The sequence below is a fragment of the Sitodiplosis mosellana genome, unplaced genomic scaffold (assembly GCF_009176505.1).
Source record: "Sitodiplosis mosellana isolate CC-2019 unplaced genomic scaffold, AAFC_SMos_1.0 Smas_scaffold_5, whole genome shotgun sequence".
Classification (NCBI taxonomy): Eukaryota; Metazoa; Arthropoda; class Insecta; order Diptera; family Cecidomyiidae; genus Sitodiplosis; species Sitodiplosis mosellana.
The window spans coordinates 6,505,727-6,528,444 of NW_022595248.1; the positions used below are offsets into that span (position 1 = coordinate 6,505,727).

Sequence of the window (22,718 nt, forward strand, 5' to 3'; positions counted from 1 at the left end):
ACACAAACTCACACATGCTTGCATACACACGTATTCGCGCCTGTTCGCGCATTCCCCGTTTAGTAGCTACTCGCGTAAAATCATTCGGATCACTTATACGATGAACAAGAAGAGAAGAAGAAGAAAGAAAGAAAAAGAAATAACGCGCTCGTCCGTAGGCCGCAAACAATAGTTCTAGATGGTAATAGCATTTCGATGCAAGGTTTCCAATACACTCGCACACAAAGACACTGCGAAATCGAGAAAATACAATTACCAATTCAACGTAATATGCAATATCCAATTTTGTTTTTGAATGTGTATTTGTCTATCTCTTTATTTTTTTTCTGGTTCTTTCGAGCATTTGGCTTTCACAACATTCAATTTCGTGTGTTGTAAATGTATTTGTAATTTTCATCATTTTATTACATATACTTCTGTAGCATAATAATATATATTATTGTATTTGGATTTACAACAATATATCAAAATGTTCGATCGTTCTAGAAGCATTAAAATTTATGATTTCCAGAAAATGAAGTAATTTCTTCGACACACTGACTTTTTTTTCAGCCCATATGAAGGCATTGCCATATATACGTTTGCCATCGAATTGTTACTTTGGAAATTGTTTAAAGTTGGATTATTGCGCAGATTCTCAATTAAATTCATGGAGTGGCAAATAAATTCGAAAGAAAAAACTACGAAAATTCTTTTTTTGCTTGCGCAATTGTCATATATATGAAAGATTTAATACATACTCAACTTTAATTGCAGATGTTTTTTGAAAGTAGTAATATTCATTATATTCGTAGTTTCAATTAAGACTAGGCCAAGTGTTGAACTCATTCGCACTGGCCGACTTCTTTCGTCCGTTTGAGTTGAGGGGATTTCATTAAAAATTCATTAAAACATTGTGATGGAATTTTCCACAGCTCGTTTCAAATGGCCTTTTAATGTAATTATTTTGGAATTTAATGAGCATTCATTTCGCTCTCTTTTCCTCTTTTGAGCCAGGGTGATTGAGCAGCGCAGTAAATGTTTGGTGGGGAGGAAGTAGGGAAATGTGCCCAAAAATCCATATCACTCGAAGAATGTTATCATGAAAAAAAAAGTTACTTTTTTTGTCATACCAATCGAAATGCAATTCGTGTTCCAATATCAAATCCAAACCAAATGTTGAACGGAACAAAAAAAAATTTCGTCTTGATACAAGCAAAGCATGGAGGGGAACTTGTTCTCTCTGTGATGCGTTGACTGCACCTATAAATTTTGGTATTCTCTCTTTATGTCTCTCCCACCGTTTGCCTACGTGCTCTCTCTCTCGCAGCACGCATACGATTTCCATTTGTGTTCATTTGTATGTGCAACGGATGGCCACGCCCCTTCGTGCGGCGCAATCAAATTAAAGATCCTTTTTTTGAAACGACGACTACACAGAGTCCCGAAAGTTAAAACAGGAAATGCAGCCACACAAATCAACAACGAACAATTGCTTAAAACACACGAAAATTTCTAGCCATCATGGATATATACATATGGTGTCGATATATGTATATGGCAAAAACACGCTATACTCACGATGATGTCAGTACCACATCATAAAATCACATTAACAGCGTTTCATCTTTTGGCCGTTTTATGACTCTCACAGAAAATTTATATATCGATCATTGCACAAAACGCACATAAAAGACACGTCATCAAATGAAGGATTAGCGAAAGAACTTGGACGTATTAATTTTATGGAATTAAAAAAAATTTGAATGCGTTTATACGCGCTTTTTTCTGAAGAGACCAATTTTATCGCTAATTTTTATCGAATTTTCGTTCAGTTTTGCGTGAAGCGTGTAATATCCACACGTTTGATCTTTATCACAAACAACGACGAATAATAATCTTTTTTTCCGCACAACCACAGAAATGATTTACGACTCGTTGAAGGGAGATAAAAAACGTGGATATGCTGACGTCTTTATCGGAATGTTTCTTTTCTTTTGGCCGCACATATTTCGTATTCATGTAGTGACACAAGTCAAAGAACTTGTATCTTTGATAAGGAATCCGAAATATATGCACTTTTGACGCTAATCTATCAACGTCTGATGGAAATGATTCATTCCCAATATGGCGCAGTCCTAACAAAAAAAACTTGTTCAAAATCAATGTTGATTTGAAAAATTTGATAATATTGAGTCGGCAATCGTCATTTTTAGTGAAGGCGAAATATATAGGAAAACAAGCAAAATTAAGTATTCAGTTACGACTACTAGTACCAAGTAACGAGTTTCATTTTATCACCAAACCGTTTGTTTGCTCAGTTGCGAATTCGCAAACGTCTTCGAAAATCGCAAAAAAATGATGTAAAAATGGTTGTCTTTCATAATGAATCTGCTTGATTGTGTCCATATGTGTACGATTTTCAGTCCGAATTTCTGGCGATTGAATTATTAAAAGCGATTAATTGTATTGTCATGAAACTCTTTCTTCAAATTCAGTGGCTAGGATTTCATCACAGACCGTATCGAATCATGCAATAGAAATTTGTTTCTCTTCACCAAATGTCACCACATAAAATACAAAAGCGGCTAGAAATGCGCGTTTCGCTTACGCAAACGTTTTCAATACGGAATACACGTACCAATTCTGACCTTGACTGAACAATGTGCTTATAATCGACTAAAGAATACAATGTCTACGCATATATGAACACGTTTTGTACGTGCACTTCGCTATTTATTTATTCACATTTACTTTACATCACTGCATGAAGAACCATTTTCTAGTCGAATAAAATTCTTGTGCTTTGTTTGCTACTAAACCACAAAGATAAAGAACAAAAACATGTAAAAATATACGTATGCCATGGGTATGTATGTGTGGAAAATTTCCTTTCAATGACTACTACAACCAGTGAATTATTCAGTTTTTTGTTTGGATAATAAGAAGCGAAGAAGAAGAAGAAATCAATTTTGATGAAGAAGATAAGAAATTGAAAATTCAGAACAAAATATTGTGAAATTTCAGAGCCGAAATTATCATTACTACCTGTCTGTGTGTTGTTGATCACCTTTGTTTATTTTCACATCGAGCCTGTTGTATTTGCTGATATATTTCAACCAGGTTAATAAACACATTCCTAAACGGCTCTACCATTTCGGCTATTTCCACTCTTATCATAATACAATGTAGTAAAATGACGAACTTGGACCATTAATCTATCGAAGCGTGAGATATTTATACAATTTCAATTGATGACACACATGACTTCGATACGAAGAAACATCTGCGCACACGAAATTTTCTATCAATTTTCGATTATTCACTATTTGCATGACGTAACACTTATTTTTCGGCTTTATCGTCGAATTTCAGAATGAAAAGCCTTTAATCGATGGTTTTCGTTCCAAATATTGGATTATTTTGAAAATATTGACGCAAATCTACAGAAAAATGTTGTACAAATGTACAGAAAATTTATTTTTATCAACAGTATACGTAGATAAATCATTGAAGATATATTCAATTTAACTACTGCAATCAATTTAATTCCATAATTTGTGGATGTATTTCGACTCGTAGTTGAATTTCCGGGCGGAAGTTGACAACGTGCATTAGTTCATTACCTCCTTCGGCAAGCAGGAAGGTGGAATTACTCATATACTACAGCGTATGGAGATAAATCAAACATGACACATTTGAGATATTCAATTTAAGGCTCTAAAAATACCGAAAGTCACTTTTTTATGGGGTGAAAATTGGAAAACATATCGTCAATTCATCAATTTGAAAAGCAAAATTTGAACTGAATTTTCTGACTACACAAATCAGATCGATACCACTTATTTTTCTTATTGGAATCTGTTATTCATACGTCATTTGAATTTTTACCATTTGAAATATTGAGAAAGAGATTGAGAATGTGGTTAAATGCATACATCAAGTGGATGCTATAGAATGAAAAATAACGTATGATTTGGTTGGGAGAATAAAATGAAATCATATGTTATTTGAACATATATATGTTGTTTTCATTTCGCAAGATCATTTCAAGTATCGTGTAGACTGAAGTGTTGCTTTCCATTATATCGTTCGATTTTCTATCGCTAAAAGTCCATACATCAAACTTTTTCCAAGTTGAGATGAAAATAAAAACAAAGGCATGTGTTTCATGCCGCAAATGGAGCTTAGAAATTTGTCAACAATTCAACCTTACACTGTTTTATTCCAATTTTAACCATAACGTTTTTGTTTATTTCTGGGAATTGTGAAGTGTATTTTCCAAAATCGTGTACTTAGAACAAAGAATGTATTGTGTTTGACATCGAAATATCTGAAAAATTCTTCATACACTTGATCTGTTGGAAGATCAAAACATTTCTGTACAAACAATCAACACAAAATATTTCTTCTGCCTCTCTTTCTCTCTCCCTTTCTATCTTTTTTCTATTTAACGAGTGATATAAAATTAGCCCATCATCTCGATAAGGAGTTAATGTCTTATAGCTGAACCATTTTAATGAATTGCCTGTTTTTAGAAAATAAAATTGACGACGTATTCAATTCTACAGAGAAGAAAGAGTTCCAATAATAAAACCATTTAATCTTATGTAAATTTGTTTTTGAAAAGTCGTTAATTTTACAGTAGAAAAACACGTAAATTTTCACGAATTACCAAAACTATAGAATAATAATCAAATTCATAAAATAAAAACGGTGTCTATCGAATGGCAATTGCAAGTATCTAACGAAAATATCGCATTTACATTTTCCAACGTAAGTTTGGCTAATGATGTTAATTGTAATCAAACGAACAAATGCCAATGTACTTTGGACCCATTACAATAGTGCTAATTCATGAAAGGTCAATGACTTTGGAACATCCACACTATTATTGAAGCATACAATGAAGAGAGCATTCAACATTTACAGTCAATATAGTGTTTCAATGAAAGAAAAAGCGATTGGTGTAGTTCATTGTGTTGAAATGTTAAAGCGCCTGAAGGTATGCGATCGTCTGAACAGTTGGTAGTCTGGTTGAAAGAAATGGGTATTTTCACGTTACATGCTTCATTTTATTATATTGCTTTGATGATCATTCTCAATGGTCTTTGTGATCGTCTTACGACTGAATGAAATTGGTGATGTCTGGAATATTTTCGCAGTTTATCGCAAATTCATTTCTTACAGAAATGTTAATTTCGCATAGCTCTTGCTAATTGACTTCATTTCTCTTGTTTTAACATCATCAACACCGTCTTCTTTCCCACTTCCTTTGCTACTATAGAAATCTAAATTTCGCACGATCCATTGAAAAAAAAACGCATTACAAAGTCGTGAAGTGTTTGATAGTTTCCGTTCGGTGTTTAAGTTTTATTCAATTTGTTCTTTTCATTCAATCAATAATAATAATAATAGTACAAGCAAAAAAAAATCAGATAAAGTCACAATTTGATTTTCGTCTCTTTCCTTATTCTAGGCAGTAATAATCGTTATCAACAATAAAGCTTTATCATTTTACTTAATACATGGTTGTTGTTTTTCTCTTGAAGCAATTCAATCAAATACAATTATCGCATCGATGCGATCTGGTTTCTTATTTTTTTTCTTTCAAATTGCAGCTATAAATTAATTAGTATAATACAATAAAAGTACGTTTTTTTGTACGAGATTTAATTTGTTTGATTGAAGAGTTTTTTTCTTTTTTTTTGTTATTAAATATCGATCACAAAATGAGGCCCTTGAGTTTGCAAGAGAAAAAAAAGGGTTAATGTACAACAAATGCGCGTATTCGTCATTCACCTGCTTCGTTTCGTCTGTGAGAGTTTGAAGCGAAAATGTCCATTTCTAACGAGAAAAGTGGTGCGTTAAAATTGTTGTGCTTTACGAATTTGGTTCGATGTAGGATGTTCGGTTGATTCCATCGCCTTTGGAATTTGTCAATTGCTCGATCAGTAGTTCGGAGTCTATTGGTATACCGCCAGTTTGATGGCTTATCGTACGCGCAATTTTCTGTTTTTGCTTCTCGAGTCGCTCTTTTTCGCGAGCCAAACGCAATTGCTCGAAATCATCGTCCGTGGGATTGTCATTGGCTGTTGTACAATCAACATCTTCTTCAGCTGGAAGAGACAAAAGATTTTTTTGTTCAATTTCGATGTCAAATCAGTTACAATCGAATCATCTTTTCTTACCTAATTTATCGGTGGATCCAGTTGGTGTGCGTTTCTTGAACTCTACGGATTTTTCAACACAAATTTTTGGTAGTGGTATGTTAACTCCTTCTTCGGGTGCTGACGAACTGAAAAAGGCATCGCTCGGAAACAAATATGGCTGATGTTCTTGTTGCATCACAGATTGAACACGCTCGTACTCGATGTTATTGCGATTTGAACCGGGCACGTCAATCGGTTGGCTTCGGGTCGGTATCTTCTCATTGTTCGGCGCAAACAAACTTTGAGCTGTGGGACGTGAATCATGGCCACGATTTGAAGTGATGGTCATCTGTTCGTCAACCTCTTCGATCACTTGATCAGCGATACGCATCGTTCCTTGCGGGAACTTTGGACCCGCCATACTGATGGTACTAGATGAATGGCCCAGCGTTGGTGTTGGTAGGGAACCTGAAATGATATGGTTTTTTAGTATTTTTGTTCATAGTTCTTCAACATTTTTTGTAATCTTTTCGATTAGAGTCAACGAAATTTGTCACATTTTTACCTTCTGGTGTATTTGGAGATCGTGAATCTTCCCGGCTGAAGAAACGTCGAAATACATTGGTGACGGTGTTGACTCGTGGCACGCTCCCCGCATTACTGTGAATACTGTTTGTTGATCCCAATCGATTTTTCGACATTCGTCGATCAACGGTAAAATGAATTCCGCTCGCGTTATCATCGGCCTAGAACATTTCCATTGCATTGGTTATTTCGATTGAATGAGTTTTATGTATTTGTCAAGTTGTTAGTGATTAGTGTGCATAGTGCTAAGCTACAGTTCAATATAAATGTCCCAATATGATACAGAAAAGAAATTTTGCTCGTTTTTTTTTTAGCTTATCATCAAAATTTTGCGAACGGATAAATTGTTAAGTGGGTTTAAAAAGATAAAAAAAAAACAACCCAAAATCAAAAATAAATCATACGAAAATCAGAATAGGTCCGTTTAGTTAATTGAAAATCAAACACAAGTCTACGAAATCATGCAGTGTGCAAATATAGATAATTTGCGGATAGAAATTTTCTTTAATTTTTTATAAGTCTAACCTCAACATCGATTTCGGGAAATTTATAATTGTTAATCGATAGTGCACTTTTACCGACCAATTCATCGATTTTGGGGCTTGATGATATAGTATTAAACAATGACTGCGTGAACGTTCGCTTCGGTGCTTCAATGTTTGCGGTCGATGGCTGTGGATGTTGCTCGCGAAGATTTTCTTCCGTGTATGGAAGATCGTCCGATGGTAAAATTGTGTCCCAATACTGATCTTTGATGAGTTCCGGATGTTCGTGGTGCATTTCGTCGACGATCATGTATGATACTTGAAGATTACGATCTATAATCCAGTTCACTTCAAAATCGTCATCATCTTCACCGAATGGATTTATCAACGATTCGGCCACTTTCAACCATCCCATGTAGAAAAAGAACTGTAGCATTGTGAACACGGGAAAGTACAAATCGACTCGATTGATCACGCCTTCGGCAACGGGTTTGTTCTCGAACCACTGCGAACCCATTACTGATGTCAAGAAAAACGAATAGACGGCCAGTGTCACGACTTGAGTGTACACCAATGGAATGCTTATGGTATCGTACGAGATTAACAAGCCCGTTTGACCACGAAACTTATTCAGTTCATCAATTAATGTCTTGACAGCGAAATCATCACGGATTCGGCCTTCTTTGCGCGCTCGCGTAATTATACTTGACGCCCACACAATTGGCATCCAATGCTTGGAATACTTGGTGAACTTTGAGTTGAACGATTCCATGATGAATTTCTCATTCTCCTCTAGGAGACCTGCGGAACATTTCAACAGAATTTTTGTGGTTTCAAAAGATATTCGAATTGAAAGGAAATTAAACAGAGATCATTATGTACCTGCTTCAACTAAATGCTGTAATGTCGGAAACCGTTTCTTCACACGTGGTGATACGTTTGACAAGACCATTGTCAGACAAAGACAGACATACCTCATCACGATTCGTCGCATCAAACGACCTCGTTCATCCTAACAATAAATTACAAAATGCATTAGGAAAATGTGAATATTCATTAAAATAAAACTGTAAATTTAAAAAATTTATGCGACATTTTATTCGATCGCATTTTTATGAGCAAATTATGGACAATGTCACTTATTTGGAACGTTCGAACATCACTGACGTCACTCACGTCATTTTTTCGTGAACAATTACTACAAACGAGTCGGTTGAATGACCACCGAAATACAATCTGCCAATTTGATTACCCTTTAATTTTCGCTTGGATTCATTCAAGTTGTAAATATTCTAATCAAGACAAGTCGACGCCGAAAATATTACCTAACTGGCTAGACCGAAATTTCGAACGTTAAATTTTCTCTGTTTCTTGTGCCTATATAACCGAATGAATTTGTATTTATTCGAATAAGCGTAAGCCATTTCGAATGAAGTATTTGCAAATGACTCATTTGTACGAGAAAAAAAACTCATTTTGCTATGAAAAAAGGCTCAATGAAATTGTTTGTTTGTCTTTACGTTGAAGCGAAACAGTAAACACAATTATCAGTGACTGAAGGCAATTTTGAGCGAAATATGTTCGTTTTACAGACGATTTATATGTCTTCGGTTGTGTGCAATAAAATGAAATTGTTGCAAGAAAAAATCGAAACAAATTATTTTGATGCCAGCAGATATAATTTTCATTCGCCGTCGTTAATTACATTGTATCGTGTGACAGTAAAATGTGTTCGATAATTGGCATCAGTAAAAGTCTGACTGGTATAAAATTAAAACGTACCTGGCCGTGTATGTTGGCACTAACGAATACAGCAAATGTATCTGGCCATGGAATGCTCACCTGTAAAAATCAACGAAATCATTGGTAATATGAAAACGAAAAGTGTTTGAAAAGCTTTCGAATAGTGGAATAGCTCGAATATGGAAAGAATTCGCAAGAGAAATGTCAGTTTTTTCGAATCAATCCAAGAGGATCCGAATGAATCTAAGCATTTTCCCAGTAGTTCAAATGAATTCATTTCTGCATATGAGGCAGTTTGAATAGATTCACTGCAGCATCTCTTATTCTACGTAATAAATAGAGGAAATGACAATGACTCACGTATTGATTCCACCATCGTGTCATCACCACTGTGACATAGAAACCGAGGACGAATGATAATGGAATCAAATTGCTATATGTTGAGCAATATTTCACGATATCTTCAAAAATCCTGCGAAAAATCGAAATAGTTCAATTAGAGAAACCGAACTTCCGGTTTAAGACACGAAATAACGTGTTGAGGGCATTGTGCTCACTTTTTTTGGTCGTCATCTAATGCTGTACGGTAGATTATGTTTAATGTGTAGTACAAAAATAGAAAACATACTAAATCTAACCAAACTAATTTGTAGATGCTTCCGCGCCATCTGAAATAATAAAAATTGAGTACATTTAATGCGAAGAATGTGACGAATTTTTTATTGGTTGTATTAATTGTTTGATCACGTGACTGTGTACTTTTTTTGTTTGTCAGCTGTTCAGTCATCTCATCGATTGGCGATGAAAATAGAACGATTATATCATTTGAAACGATACAAGAAGCCAAAAAACACATTTTGTGTTGAATTTTCGACTATTGTATTGAACGCTGCAAATGTTTATTTATGATGTTTATTCAAGATGTTAATTATTGGATTGACTAATTTGGGCATTTGTTAATCTACACGCGCCTCGGTCTATGCAATTCTGGATTAGTTTCATCAAGAAACTTGCTTGGATAATTATTCATACTTATGCATTCAAATCTTGAGATTATTCACATATTATGGATGCATTTTCATTTCATACATCATTTGCGCGTTCAATTGCGTTACGATGACAACAGCGCGAGTCTGCACTAACGGCGGAAATCAACTATTGTTGCCTAGAGCATTTTGAAAATGATTATTCACGTTCCATTTCTATCGAATGAGACAATTGATTCACTGAGAATAAAAGTAACTTATTAAATGTTCGCCAGTCTAACCGCAACACAAAACAGTCGCCGAACAAAGCGAAACATAGTTCTGTTACTCGATCAAGAAGGAACATGGGATTTTTATATACATTTATTCTGTGTGACATTTTGTTCGAATAACAGAACTATGTTTCGCTTTGTTCGGCGACTGTTTTGTGTTGCAGTTAGAATCACACGCATATAATCTTGTATTGAATACATATAAAATACGAAGTGTGAAATTGTAGAGCGCCGTCCATGAATGACGACAAAATTCAGTACTAATTGGTATGATTTGGCAATATTTCACAATATGTCGAAAACACTTACGGCTATTTACAGCTGATTTTGCCATTATTTATGGATGGCGCTCTACAATTGTTCAAAGTCTGACAATAAGCGGATGGTTAGACTGGCGAACATTTAATAAGTTACTTTTATTCTCAGTGAATCAATTATAGCCATAACGTTTCGATTGCATGAATAAAAAAATGTTCATTATTTCATCTGGATCGTAAGCGATTCGTTGTTTATCGAGGATAAAAAAAGTAAAAGTCGCATATTGTGAATTTTATCAGATCAGTTGTTTGACTTAAGTCTCTTTGAAAATACCCCGATTCGTTATCGTCGAACCGGCTTCTTTTAATCAAAAATGCAAATAATTGGCATCCGTTGTTTTTGGTATGTTTTTCTCTACTGAATCACGTGCCATGCAGTCATTCGAGTAGTAGAGAGAGAGAAAAATGGCACACAACAAATAAACAACGTTAATAAAATTGCAATTGGAATTGTTTTAGGCCTGCGTTAAATTACAATACGTAATAATCGTTCACACCTTCGAATCGATTTGAATTCGGTTAATATTTTAGTTAATAAGCAAAGATGTGGAAAATCGATCCAATTATATATTCAATGATGCATGCAGTGCACATTTGATTCGACTTCATTTCGATTCGTACGCCTGTAGAACAAATTAACAAATGGAACTTCTAACGAAATTATTAAGCTCTAAATGATTTTCAAATCCTTGCACTACCGCAGCTGTAAACAGCGCGAAGGTTAAAACGAATTATTATTGAGAGGGGCTAACGAAGGAAAAAAAAACCGGGCAAAATTGCTGGCTACAATCAAATATGCAAAATTATAATCTTCCGTATGAGAGAGATACGGGAATGTAATTGTAGTAGCAAAATAGATTGCATGCTTGGTCGACAGAGAAAAAAACACCACACACACTTATATCGCATTGCATTTTGTCGAGAATAGAAAAAAAAATCATCGTCAAACGACGATTTCATACAGAACATGAACGACGCGATTATAGACACTTTGTTGGCAGTTACTTCAATCTAAACTTATTTGGATTGCAGTGAATGCGATACCGTCGAATGAACGAGCGAAAAAAATTGCATCAAAATTCATTCCGCATAAAAGAAAGAAAAACGACAACGAACGAGAATTATTCGTATGAAACCAATCTGATATTATTCAGTAGCTGCGATGTCATTGGCTAATTTTGTGCTCAGTCAATAATAACACAGAAAAATGCCTGGAACGCCGATTTGAATTGTATGCGAGGAGAAATAATAAAGTCGATCTTTTGCCGCCTATGTGGAAAAAAAATCAGTCGATTTTTTACTCAATACTTCGTTTTCTTTCTCATTTTTTCCTCTATCTTGCAATTAAACATTGTAAATATTCTGAATCGTCATGGAATCGGTTAGAATTGTTTTTGCTTGATGTAATCAGTTCATAATTTTATTGGACCAGAACAACAGCGATAAGTTAAATGGAGTGTGATTCATAGTAAAGTACGAGGAATAAAATGCCGCACAAGAAATTGAGAAGATTCGCGAACTCAAGCACATATGCTTAAGGCGTTTCTTTTAATTAACACCAACACGTGAATTACTCATTGCATTTTAAAAGCGATTGTTTTCCTCAACACGACCGCATCACTCACCGCGTGACGTTGATCACCAATCAAAAGGAAAACTAAACAAGCGGCAGAACAGAAAAAAAAATAAGTCATATGACACTCATGCTTGTCGAAAGTGTCATAAAACCAACACAATTATTACACACTTGAAGGTAGAGTTCAAACGAATTCCAACACTTGACGCATTTAGACGAAGCCGAATGCAACTGTCTATATGGCTAGGCTAGTTCATCAGTGATTCTTAATCACGAATTGAACGGCATATGACATCATAAGACATATGTTGCGTTAAATGGTGATTAATGCATACGTTTGTTTACATTGTCAAGATCAGTTACCGAGAACGGCATTTTTTTTCGTAAGTAAATTCGCAGGTTGGCGCGTGTATGTAGTAAAACCGGAATAAGATTGGAAGAAGAAAAAAACACTTATGGCCGACAAAAAATCAACAAACACGTTTTATTTCGCAAATTTAAGTTGATATTTTCCGGAATTCTCGTTCAAGATTGTGTCATTTCTCCGCTTTTAAGGCTAGTTCATTCACATTCAACGAAAACGATCAAATTGATCGTGCTCTTATTGACTGGACCGCAGCTCTCGGTATGTTGTCATATTTCAAAAAAGCTAGTTTCAATGTTTAACCTACATTGTTCGATCGTCGGATTTGTGATAGTTGATTTACAGATGCAATTAACGCCTTTTGCTTATATTTAACTCCTCGGATTCTTCGCTGAGAATGTTTATGAAAAATATTCGAGTTTTTTTTTTACATGGGAAATGCTTGAACGTAATTTATGGATGAATTTCTATTGAATACATCGTGATGAAGCGATAAATTCCATTAATAGGATTAAAGTCAAGCTTCGATGCGTTTATGCGTTCACGGAACACACCGGCCGGTTAAAACAAAATTGCTTCAACTCTGATCTTTGCCAACAAAAATGCCTGCGCTCTTTTGGAATTGAAAGATCATCGTTTCAATGTTAGTTCACCTTGGTCAAATATCCAGTCTGACACAACAATAAGATTCTTGTGTTGTACACTACACATTGTTGACTGAGCAATTATCTTGGAACTTCAGTCCGAACGAATGAATGAATAAATGTGGATTTATGGGGAAAATAGCTGGCATTTCATATTGAGAAGAGGATGACATTTTAAGGTTAGATGCGATGAGAATCGCTTATTCTACCGATTATGCTTATCAATTATCTCGAAAACATAACGATAAACCGGTAATCTTATCCTCGATATGGCTTATCGAATGCCATATTTTGACCGTATTCAAAACGCGTCTTATTTTTTGCCAAAAAATCGATTACCTTGACGAAGGTACTTGATCTAGTTTACTACTTTGTATAAACAGTGGAAAAACTAACGTTGTTAATTTGTTTACATATTTACACTGGAAAGCAACACGATGATCGTTCGATTATTATTCACACTCTTTTCTAAGAAATCCAACTCAGAATTTCATCTTTTTTTTCTTTCCTTCTCGTATGATTCATCGAATTTTTTTCTTACCTGAAAAGCAGTTTTAAAAAGCAACCGAATCCTCTACAGGTTGCAACTTCGGCTGTGTATGTGACTGTCATTTTGTGGGTTTTCGATTAAGTTTCTGTCGCTGCAAACACTCACTCAACGACGTGGCAGTCCGTTGATCGTTAATTTTGTTTTCGGCTTTTCTGTCCTATTTGTTTTTACCACACAAAAAAAAAACTCACGCTTCAATCACTCAACTTGTCAAAAACACTAAATATTCTTGATATTTTTGGTTCGTTCTTGCAACTTAAAACCATGTACACAGTTTTCGATTCGCTTCACTTTGAAATATCTTCAAAATCTCTTTGTCGCCGTAAACTTATTGTTTGCACTGCGGTGTTCTTTGTACAATTCACTTCAAGGTTATTCATTGATTAAATAGAGAAACAACAGAAAAGTAACAACCGTTTTAATTTGTCGCTGTTTTATTTGTACGCTGTATCCGTGTCGTTGTGGTGTAAGTCGTTGCTGCTGTGATGATGTTGTGCGAATTTTTTAATTGCATAATTGTTGAGAGTCAGCTCACTAACTGCTACACATGTAATAAATAATTACCTATCGTCGTTATTATACTGCTCATGATTGATCATCGGAAGTCCAAGCGAGAGCGTTGTTGAGTGTTTCATAAAAAAAAAACAAATTAAAAACAAATAATAGGAATTTTTTTTTTTGATCGAAAAATCCTAGGAGAAAAAAAAGGTTCTAATTAAAGAATCTGTTTTCCGAAATGAATGAGTATGTTTGTTTGTATTATCATTCTAGATTGCCCGTAATTATGAAGTGCATTTTAATAGGAAACAAGAAATGATTGTTCATGTTATACATACACACGCTCACATACCGTACATGTGAACCTTAAATGACATTGGAAATTGTATCAAACAAGCCCATTGTTGTCCCTACCCTCTCAATCGATGCATGCAATCATTGTTGCAAGCCTTTTTGTCCCTGAATATAAACGTGTTTCCAACCGAAACATTGGTAGCATTCGTTTTTATTTTCACTTTTTCAGACGTACAACGAAAAATCATCAAAATCTTACATGAAAAGCAATTAATATGCATGATGTACAGTTAAAAGCGATTTTATCTTTTCGAATAAACAGCGAAATTTTTACATGTTCGGTTTTATCAAAGCCAAAATTCACGTGTGTCTGTCTACACTAAACGTCTATAATAAACTGTAACGGAATTGATTGAGTAAATAGTCGGGATTGCCGCGAAAGAGTTAGTTTTAGTGGTTGGCCGAATGCCAGACTAACTCAGGAAAAAAAAAATCAAATTCGTCGCTGTGTCTGCCTTAGATTTGCTTATTATTATTATTGTTTCGACGCAAAAAATAGTACAGTAGAAAAATATGATTCATTCGATTGGTGCAAGTCCATGTGTGTTGCATGCATTTGCGTTTCAGTACCGTGTGTCGCATGGGCACAACTTGAGCGACTCCATGCAAATAAGCGCGCATCATGAAAAGTGCACTCAAAATCGACGAATTTGCATGCTTTTGCCCGTTCGGCTGTCGCTTCGTTCGTTTATTCGAAGAAAACAAATCGAAAGTGCAACCATGAGTACGTTCAACTTTTTCAATGAATGAACGCATTCGAGAAAAAACAACATTCTATCGTTTGTGGATAAACGTAAGCCGAATCAAACGGCAAACATGCTTATGCCGACCTGAATTTGCAAATAAATGTGTCATCGTACCAAACAAACGAAAACTACACTTGAATAATTTAACGTAAATATTGATTTGGTTCGGCGCTTCAGGTAGATACATGAACTGCAATGGGCGCTTCAATACCTTTTTAAAATGGGTTTGCGTGAAAATATTTCATCAATATTCAACCGTTATGAAACATTTTGTACCGAGTGCTCGGCAATATTGAGATTACGGCACGTACTAAAATTGAAAATTCTCCACACACAAAAGAACAACAGATTTGATCAATAAAAATCTCACGCAATCAAACAATTCGTATTAAATAATTCATTTGTTATTCTCTGTGTGTGTGGGTTGATCATTTTGAAAAATAAGCCTAGCAAATATGAAAATTCATAATTTCAAGCGAGATAAAAATGGTTATCAAGGCATTGTAATGATGCTTAATTCATTAGTTCTTTATCAAAGATTAAACGTTCAATTTTTTTCAATTTGTAAAAAATGACTCGAAAATTGAGTTGTTCTAGGTGCAGACGAGAGAGAGAGATGAACACACAGAGAGAGAGAGAGAAACATTGTTTCAGCACTAAATTACGCAATTTTCCTCCAGAAAAGGCTGGCTTTATCGCATGGATTATCACAATAATAGTGGAGCTGAAACAATCTAATTGAATGTATGCGCGCGCGAAATAAAATGATTCAACAAATAATACGCTTTCGGATCCACATTCTGTGTTTTTTGTGAATACAAATGGAACGAATAAGTACATTAAAAAAACGGAACCAAAGCGAGAATCCGAACCGAAAAATCCGACATGTTTTGACAAACATTATCGCTGATAGTAGCTGTTTACACATAATTCCAACATATAAAAAAGCGCTTCATTGTTTGGCCAATTTGTGTTGTTGTTGTTGTTTGATTTCAAAAACTATCGCATATTCGTTATGGAACATTGCTCACTTACTTAACAAAAAAAGGCACATTGATCGCAGTAAAAAGAAATTGTTCTTTTCTTTCTGTTTCGTCAGATTAACTAAGATGCATTTAAAAATATTACGACCGAATAATTGTCATTGGGGCAACAACAAAAAACAAATATTGAGCAAAGTAATGAACAACTGAAGTGACTACAACTACACAATTCACACTCTTCGCACTCGTATCGCACAAAGCACGGCGTCTGTAGGCAACGACTATTTTGCAAATACTGAAATCATCGTTCAACGCTTCGGCTATATATCGCACACACTGCATACCCGCCGTCCGCATGCCGTTTGACAATTTGATTCGAGTTCTTAAATACGCGTTGAAAAAACAACAATCCAGACAAAGAGTTGACTCGCTTGTATGCGTTTGTGTGCATTGACAGCTTCGCGTACTGCTCGCACACATGAGAAAGTCAGAAAGAGATGCCGTGTGCATGTGCATGTGCATGCGGACGCACAAATCAAAACAAGATCGAATTTGTTTTGAAAACAGAGCATTTTTAAACCGATTTTTTTTTCGAGGGTTTCAAGTGGAAACTAAACAAATTCTCCAATTGCATACTTTATTTTCAGTTCTCGTGGGATTCTTCTTGTGAACACATCATCGTACGGAAGAATGCACCAATTATGTTATTATAGTTTGTTATGTATATATACCATAATTTCGTATTGCGGCATGCATCAACCACCGCATACGTAGTGACGCGTCTTGTGGATTGCCATTTCTTTGTCGACCTTTCAGTCAATTTGTATGAAATTTTGTTTAATTCTAATAGATTTTGACACGATTTTCATTATAACTTATGAAACCAGCTTATTTTATTACATTTTCTGTGAAACACATGTACAAAATGCCACTTGAACGATAAATGAAACGTACATCACTAACAAATGGGTAAATAACAACAGTTTGGTGAGATACGCGATGGCAGTGGTTTTTTTAGCATTTGACAGTGTGGTGAGTTCAATTATTTGACACTTGTGTCGTCGGTTGTATGTCAAATTTCGTTATACACAAACCGTGTATTGAAATAAACGGCAAACGGATATTTTTTCGCAGATTTTTTTTGCAGAGAAAATATTTTCAATTCTTGGATTTTTTACTCCTTCGAAGGATTTGGAATGTGTTCCATTGATTTTCATATGATTTCCTTTGATTTGCTTCTATTAATTTTTCAGAGAATATGACCAGATAAATAGCACTAAAATTAATTCTTCAATCGTGTGCAAAGCTCAAGCCTCGAACTGTCTAAGTCGATGATAAGATAATTGCCTTCATTATACAGTAATTCTTATGTTGAAATGAAACCAAAATTGAAATCGAACAAAGTAAAAATGAATGAAACGCCCACATTTTTTCGATTTTTTTTTCTTCAATCTATATAATTTTATTTCAAAAACTTTTTTTTTATTCCTGTGTTGTTTTCTTTAATATTTGTCATTTACCTTTTTTTTATTTAAAGTCGATTTGCTGTTGTTTGAATTTCATTTTTCAGTTGTTGTTCTCTTCTTTTGTTAAATGTTGTTATTTTCTCAATTCAAAGTGGAAAATGTTTGTGTTTGATGTTTCCGTTTCCGTATTCTTGTTACAAATTTATGCAATGGTTGTTTGTATATGTCGTGTTGCAAATGTCGTTTGTATATTTATATACTATATCGAATGGGTTTGACGTAGAACATGCAACAATGTTGGATGTTTGTGTTTCGTATGCATGAAATATTGGTTCTTAGATCGTAAATCGTAAGAGTGTTTTTGGTTTTTTTTTTTTTTTTTTCGTTTTAAATGGTCGATTCAAATGCGTTGCATCGAAATATTTACTTTTTCTTGTTTCGTCTTCTTTATTTTGATGTTGTACAGAATGTTGATGTTTTATTTGTTTCGGATGTTTTTTCTTCAGAAAATGTGAGATTACATTTAATTAGTTGTCAGCGGTTTTGTAATAAATGTTGTTCATGTTCGCGAGTGTATTGTATTTGATTTGATTGCGATCGATATTTGGAATAGAGTTTTGATCGGAATTGAGGTCTTACTATACACCAAAATGTATATCTAAAAATGCGTACATTGAAAAGAACTCCTCATGTAGTAGGATGATTCGTGAATTGTAGTTGATGTTATTTTACTTATTTCGTTTATTCTTTGCTTGTTCAGGGAGCTTATTCTGTGTTGTTTAGCAAATTAAAACTGATTAACTTAAAGTTAATAAGGGCGCTCCCTTAGATGCGTTTGCTGTCGAATGCACTGACGAGCCTTGAAATTTCAATTAAATTTATTATCAAATTTTAAAACAAAAAAGAACATAAAATTAAAAAATTTCCTCGGCAAAATTGTTCCGATCGAAAAAAGAGGGTTAGAAAAATAAAAAAAAATAAAACCGAAAAATAATTTCTAAAAATAAATATGTGTTTTTTCAAAACATCTAAAAAAAAATTCATGGAATGAAATTGTTTCAAATCACAAAATCAATAACCAAATAAAAATGTCAACATTTTCATGGATTTATCTTTCTTTTTTTTGGTTGCGACAGAGCTACCCTTATGAAGTGAGAGATTATATTAATACGTTTCACACGATTTTCGTTAGTCACTAGGTGATTTTCTTTTGTTGTCGTCCTTTGTTTTGTCTCAATTAAATCGATTTTTTTTTCAGAACAGTCCCATTTCATTCTTGATGAGATGGTTCTTGTCTTGAAAGAGGTGTCTTAATCTATAGAATATCTTGAAATCATTGAATGCAGTTAGATTGGATATTTTGCACACACACTTCACACTCTAATCAATTACGTTTTTTTTTTTGTTGGTTTTTTTTTTCTTCATTTTTTTTCTGTTCGGTATTGCATTCATTGAAACGATGAGACGAAATAAAACGGCATCAATCGCATCAATTTTTATTGATCAACAAGTGATGCGTTGTCAAAGTGAATGTCTCTCGATGTCATGTTTATTCATTTTGTGGGGCATCTCCACCATTCTGGAAAATAATTCAATCACGATTCAAATGACTGTTCGATTTAAGTTCATATTTCATGTTATTCCTACCTGATCGCCACTGCGGTTCTTGTTTGGTCGATTGCGTGGGCGGAAGCGTGGCTTTCTGGGACGACGATTGGCATTACCGTTGGAGCCATTTTCGCCATCCTTTTGATCTCCACCATCGCCACCACCGTTGTCGTTGCCCGATTTGCGTTGGCGGAAGTTTCGCTTGAAGAAGCGTCGGCGTCTGCCCACAGAATTGCCACTTCGCGGAGCACCGTCATCGCCAGTCGTTTCGCCACCTTCGCCCGACTCTTCACCGTCCTGCCCTTGTGGTCGTGGCCCTCGGTTGTTGTTGCGACCACCAAAGCGATTGTTACGACGTGGTCGGAATCGTCGTTGCTGTATAGAAAAACCAAATCATTATTATTTCTCTCGCTCGTTTTATTTTTCAGAATTTTGTTCGGATCGAAAAAAAATTCTCTTTTTTTGTTCAGTTCACACACCTTTCCCTCTTCACCATTGCCTTCTGGATTCTCGTCGTTGGTGCCGTTCTCATTGGCACTGCCTTCCGATTTATTTGTGCGGCGACGTGCTCTCTGTCGCCACAAACGGAATCCACGTCTTTTATCCGCAGCAAATGGGCTGCCGCGAACCTGTATGCAAAAGGGAACAAAGGTGATAAATTGTCCATTTAAAATTGATATAAATTGAGAGAGAGAGAGAGAGAGAGAGAGAGAGAAATAGAGAGAGAGAGAGGCGGTGTATGTTAATTGCACGCAATTATATGTCAATTTTGTCTTACCGCTTCTCCATCAGGTCCAGTTACATTGGCGGCTTCGTTTCCTTTGTCGCCCAAGACAACATCGAATTCTACAACCTCGCCGTCTCCAACCGATCGCACCGCTTTCTTTGGATTGTTCTTAATGATAGCAGTCTGATGCACGAATACATCTTCCTTGGTATCGTTGCGGTTGATGAAACCATAGCCACTCTTTACATTGAACCACTTGACAGTTCCAGTGACTTTTTCGGCTAAACAAAAAGAATTAGAAAAATTAATTCCAAATTACAACTATTGCTCAATCACACTTAACCGTCTCGCGGTTTGAGAACAACTTTTTTTTTGCCGGCAACAAGCAACAATATTACGCTAACACGGATGACGTGCAAAACATAAACAATATACTCTCAACCACTGTTATAGTGGTTTGTTTTTCTTTTTCCTGCGCTACTGCTGCTGCTGGTGCTACTGCTGTCTCAGTGCAATGTATACATAAATATGGGATAAGAAGAAGCGTTTTAACATTGAAAACTTGTTCGTGTCGACAAAACAAAGAGAGCATGTAAGCCGTGCGCAATACCGCTCATGCGTACATACACATGCAATGTACGGCGTACCATTGCTCGTTCTCACACAATGTGTATAGCCTGCTTTTTTTCACTGCCTTGTTTTCACATCTCGCGTTTTTTTCCTTCTGTCTTATTGCTCTCCACACACCATATACATATATATGGCATTAATTATACAAACAAAATGGCTTCGATATTTTTATGCTTGTTTTGTTCTTGGCAATTATTTTTATTCACCAATGAATTAACGAAATTCATTAAAATCGCTCTATCAATCACGGCCGATACAAATGCGACTCTGCTGTTCTTCATTCGTTTTGAAGAAAAAAAATATGTCTGGGAACGGTGCGCGTTGAATTGAGCACTTAAAAAGGCATGAAACCGAATGATTCGCGAAGGTGAATGAAATCTAGTCACAAACACAGACAATTGCTGATGCGTTCTATGCATATATATATACATGTATGCATACCGGAGACGCATTCGGCAAAACAATAAACGATTTTAATTTAATTAGAATTTTCACTTTGCTTCAATCGAACCGCAATTTAACATGAACCGAACATTTTACAATGACATTTGTTTTTAAATGGATTGCGGCATTAAAAAAGGGTTCAGAATACGATGCACAACATGCTATGATTTCAAAATTTTTACTCACCGATCGTTGTTTTTGGTTGAATGACGGAGTCGGGTGTCGATTCGCCATTTACACCATCCGAACGGACGATACTCGAATGGGATATCTTTTTCAATTGTTGTTGTTGGTCTTGGACTTTTTCGGAGTCAGCCATTGATGGTATTTATGTAGACTCAATTTTCAACCGAGTGATGTGTCGATGGTAAAATAAGATGGTAAAAATCACTCACTCACAAATGGTGTGACCTCTTAGTTTACCCAGATGTTTCTCTATTTGAGAACGGTTTGCAACTGAAGCGCTCAACGAAGTTTACAAATTCTTGAAGCGTTTTCCATATTATGCACGAACCAACGATTGTATGCGTGTATGATTATCTATATGCTGCGTAGAACACAGCGTACCAATACATGCGCACACACACACACTCAAGCCCATCCACTTGGATTGTGCGGAGAGTCGGTAAGCGTCATTTGAGCGTGTATTCGATCGAACTGTGCACCAAAGCAATTGACCAAATTAGCCATTCAAACATTGCACAAACACAGTGACAATATTTATCGTCGGTGTGTAGCGACCGCGCAAATTCACCGTAGCTACTGTGATGATGGTGGTTGTTGTGTGTTTTATGTTCTGTCCAAAAAGTATTTTCGGCGGAGGCAAAACATATATAATCAAACTCAACGAAGTGATGGAGGACGCCTGGTGTTTTTTTTTTCGCTCATTCAATCCATGTTTTGTTTTGTTCAACAGCGACAATCTGTTATCACGATTTTTTTTTTGTAGTAAGAAACCAAATGAAATGATAAAATGAAGAAAAATGTGGTTCCATTTGAAAAGATACATTTTTCATGGAAAATTCAGGAGCAACATGCGCTCGATCATGAAATATTTTTTTCATGCTTTTCCAACTCTATTCTTCTTAGCATTGAATTGACAACAAACGAATGAAAAACTTTTTTCTTATTTTAAAATAAATTTTTTGCCACTGATATTTGACGCAAAATAGGTGGATCGACGTCGAAGTCAAATGGCTTCAGACGACGGCATAAAAAAAAGAGTTCGCTGCGAACAGGATTTGAACCTGTGCGGGCAGAGCCCAATGGATTTCGAGTCCATCTCCTTAACCACTCGGACATCGCAGCTCATGATAGACTCAATCCCGATGTTGAAAACATACTCGCACAAATCTCTGGCATTGTTCATATTCATAAGAAATTGTTCAGAGTCGTCTGATTTGATTGTTTTTACATTCGATTTGGTCACAGCTCAATAAATAATAGAACGATTGTTCTCGTTTTTATTGAAACATGATTCCATTTAAAATCGAACATTTGTATTGAATGATTTTGTTTTTGTCATAATTTAAAGAAATAAAGAATAAATTCCAACAAAAAAAACGTCCAGTAAAGCTGACATCATTACAAGTGAGCGCGAAAAAACTCC

At 35.4% G+C, this 22,718-nt stretch overlaps 2 protein-coding genes and 1 non-coding gene across 9 annotated transcripts; all 3 read right to left on the reverse strand.

Annotated features, from left to right (window-relative positions):
• Positions 1–5,323: 5,323 nt before the first annotated feature.
• Positions 5,324–17,236, reverse strand: LOC129567101 (bestrophin-4). 7 transcript variants are annotated; one of them, XM_055443693.1, is made up of 10 exons: positions 16,966–17,236; positions 13,645–14,234; positions 9,502–9,612; positions 9,305–9,416; positions 8,984–9,043; positions 8,084–8,213; positions 7,299–8,002; positions 6,697–6,877; positions 6,171–6,599; positions 5,324–6,098 (listed from the first exon to the last, which is right to left on the reverse strand). In XM_055443693.1, exons 2-10 carry the CDS (start codon positions 13,713–13,715, stop codon positions 5,863–5,865), a joined length of 2,034 nt encoding a protein of 677 aa, XP_055299668.1. In that variant the 5' UTR covers positions 13,716–14,234; positions 16,966–17,236; the 3' UTR covers positions 5,324–5,862. The 7 variants fall into 7 exon arrangements, with proteins under 7 accessions (XP_055299668.1, XP_055299663.1, XP_055299662.1 ...); XM_055443688.1 differs by having other exon boundaries at positions 7,242–8,002; XM_055443687.1 differs by having other exon boundaries at positions 7,242–8,002; positions 16,287–17,186.
• Positions 17,237–18,085: 849 nt separating this feature from the next.
• Positions 18,086–21,630, reverse strand: LOC129567102 (Y-box-binding protein 1-like). Its single transcript, XM_055443695.1, has 5 exons — positions 21,296–21,630; positions 20,087–20,316; positions 19,788–19,937; positions 19,348–19,683; positions 18,086–19,279 (listed from the first exon to the last, which is right to left on the reverse strand). Exons 1-5 carry the CDS (start codon positions 21,426–21,428, stop codon positions 19,250–19,252), a joined length of 879 nt encoding a protein of 292 aa, XP_055299670.1. The 5' UTR covers positions 21,429–21,630; the 3' UTR covers positions 18,086–19,249.
• A 705-nt stretch (positions 21,631–22,335) lies between these two features.
• Trnas-cga (transfer RNA serine (anticodon CGA)) lies at positions 22,336–22,417 on the reverse strand. Its single transcript has one exon. It is a non-coding gene; the product is annotated as a tRNA-Ser (tRNA).
• Between the last annotated feature and the right edge of the window lie 301 nt (positions 22,418–22,718).

Bases quoted from the DNA above. Each gene is read 5' to 3' on its own strand.
- LOC129567101 (XM_055443688.1), bottom strand. From the start codon at position 13,715: ATGACAGTCACATACACAGCCGAAGTTGCAACCTGTAGAGGATTCGGT. The intron at 9,417-9,501 runs GTGAGCACAATG...GATTTTTCGCAG, and splicing joins TTAGATGACGACCAAAAAAA to GATTTTTGAAGATATCGTGA. The intron at 8,214-8,983 runs GTACGTTTTAAT...ATTTATTGTTAG, and splicing joins GTGCCAACATACACGGCCAG to GATGAACGAGGTCGTTTGAT.
- LOC129567102 (XM_055443695.1), bottom strand. From the start codon at position 21,428: ATGGCTGACTCCGAAAAAGTCCAAGACCAACAACAACAATTGAAAAAG. The intron at 20,317-21,295 runs GTGAGTAAAAAT...CTTTTTGTTTAG, and splicing joins TCAACCAAAAACAACGATCG to CCGAAAAAGTCACTGGAACT. The intron at 19,684-19,787 runs GTGTGTGAACTG...TTTTCTATACAG, and splicing joins GCAATGGTGAAGAGGGAAAG to CAACGACGATTCCGACCACG.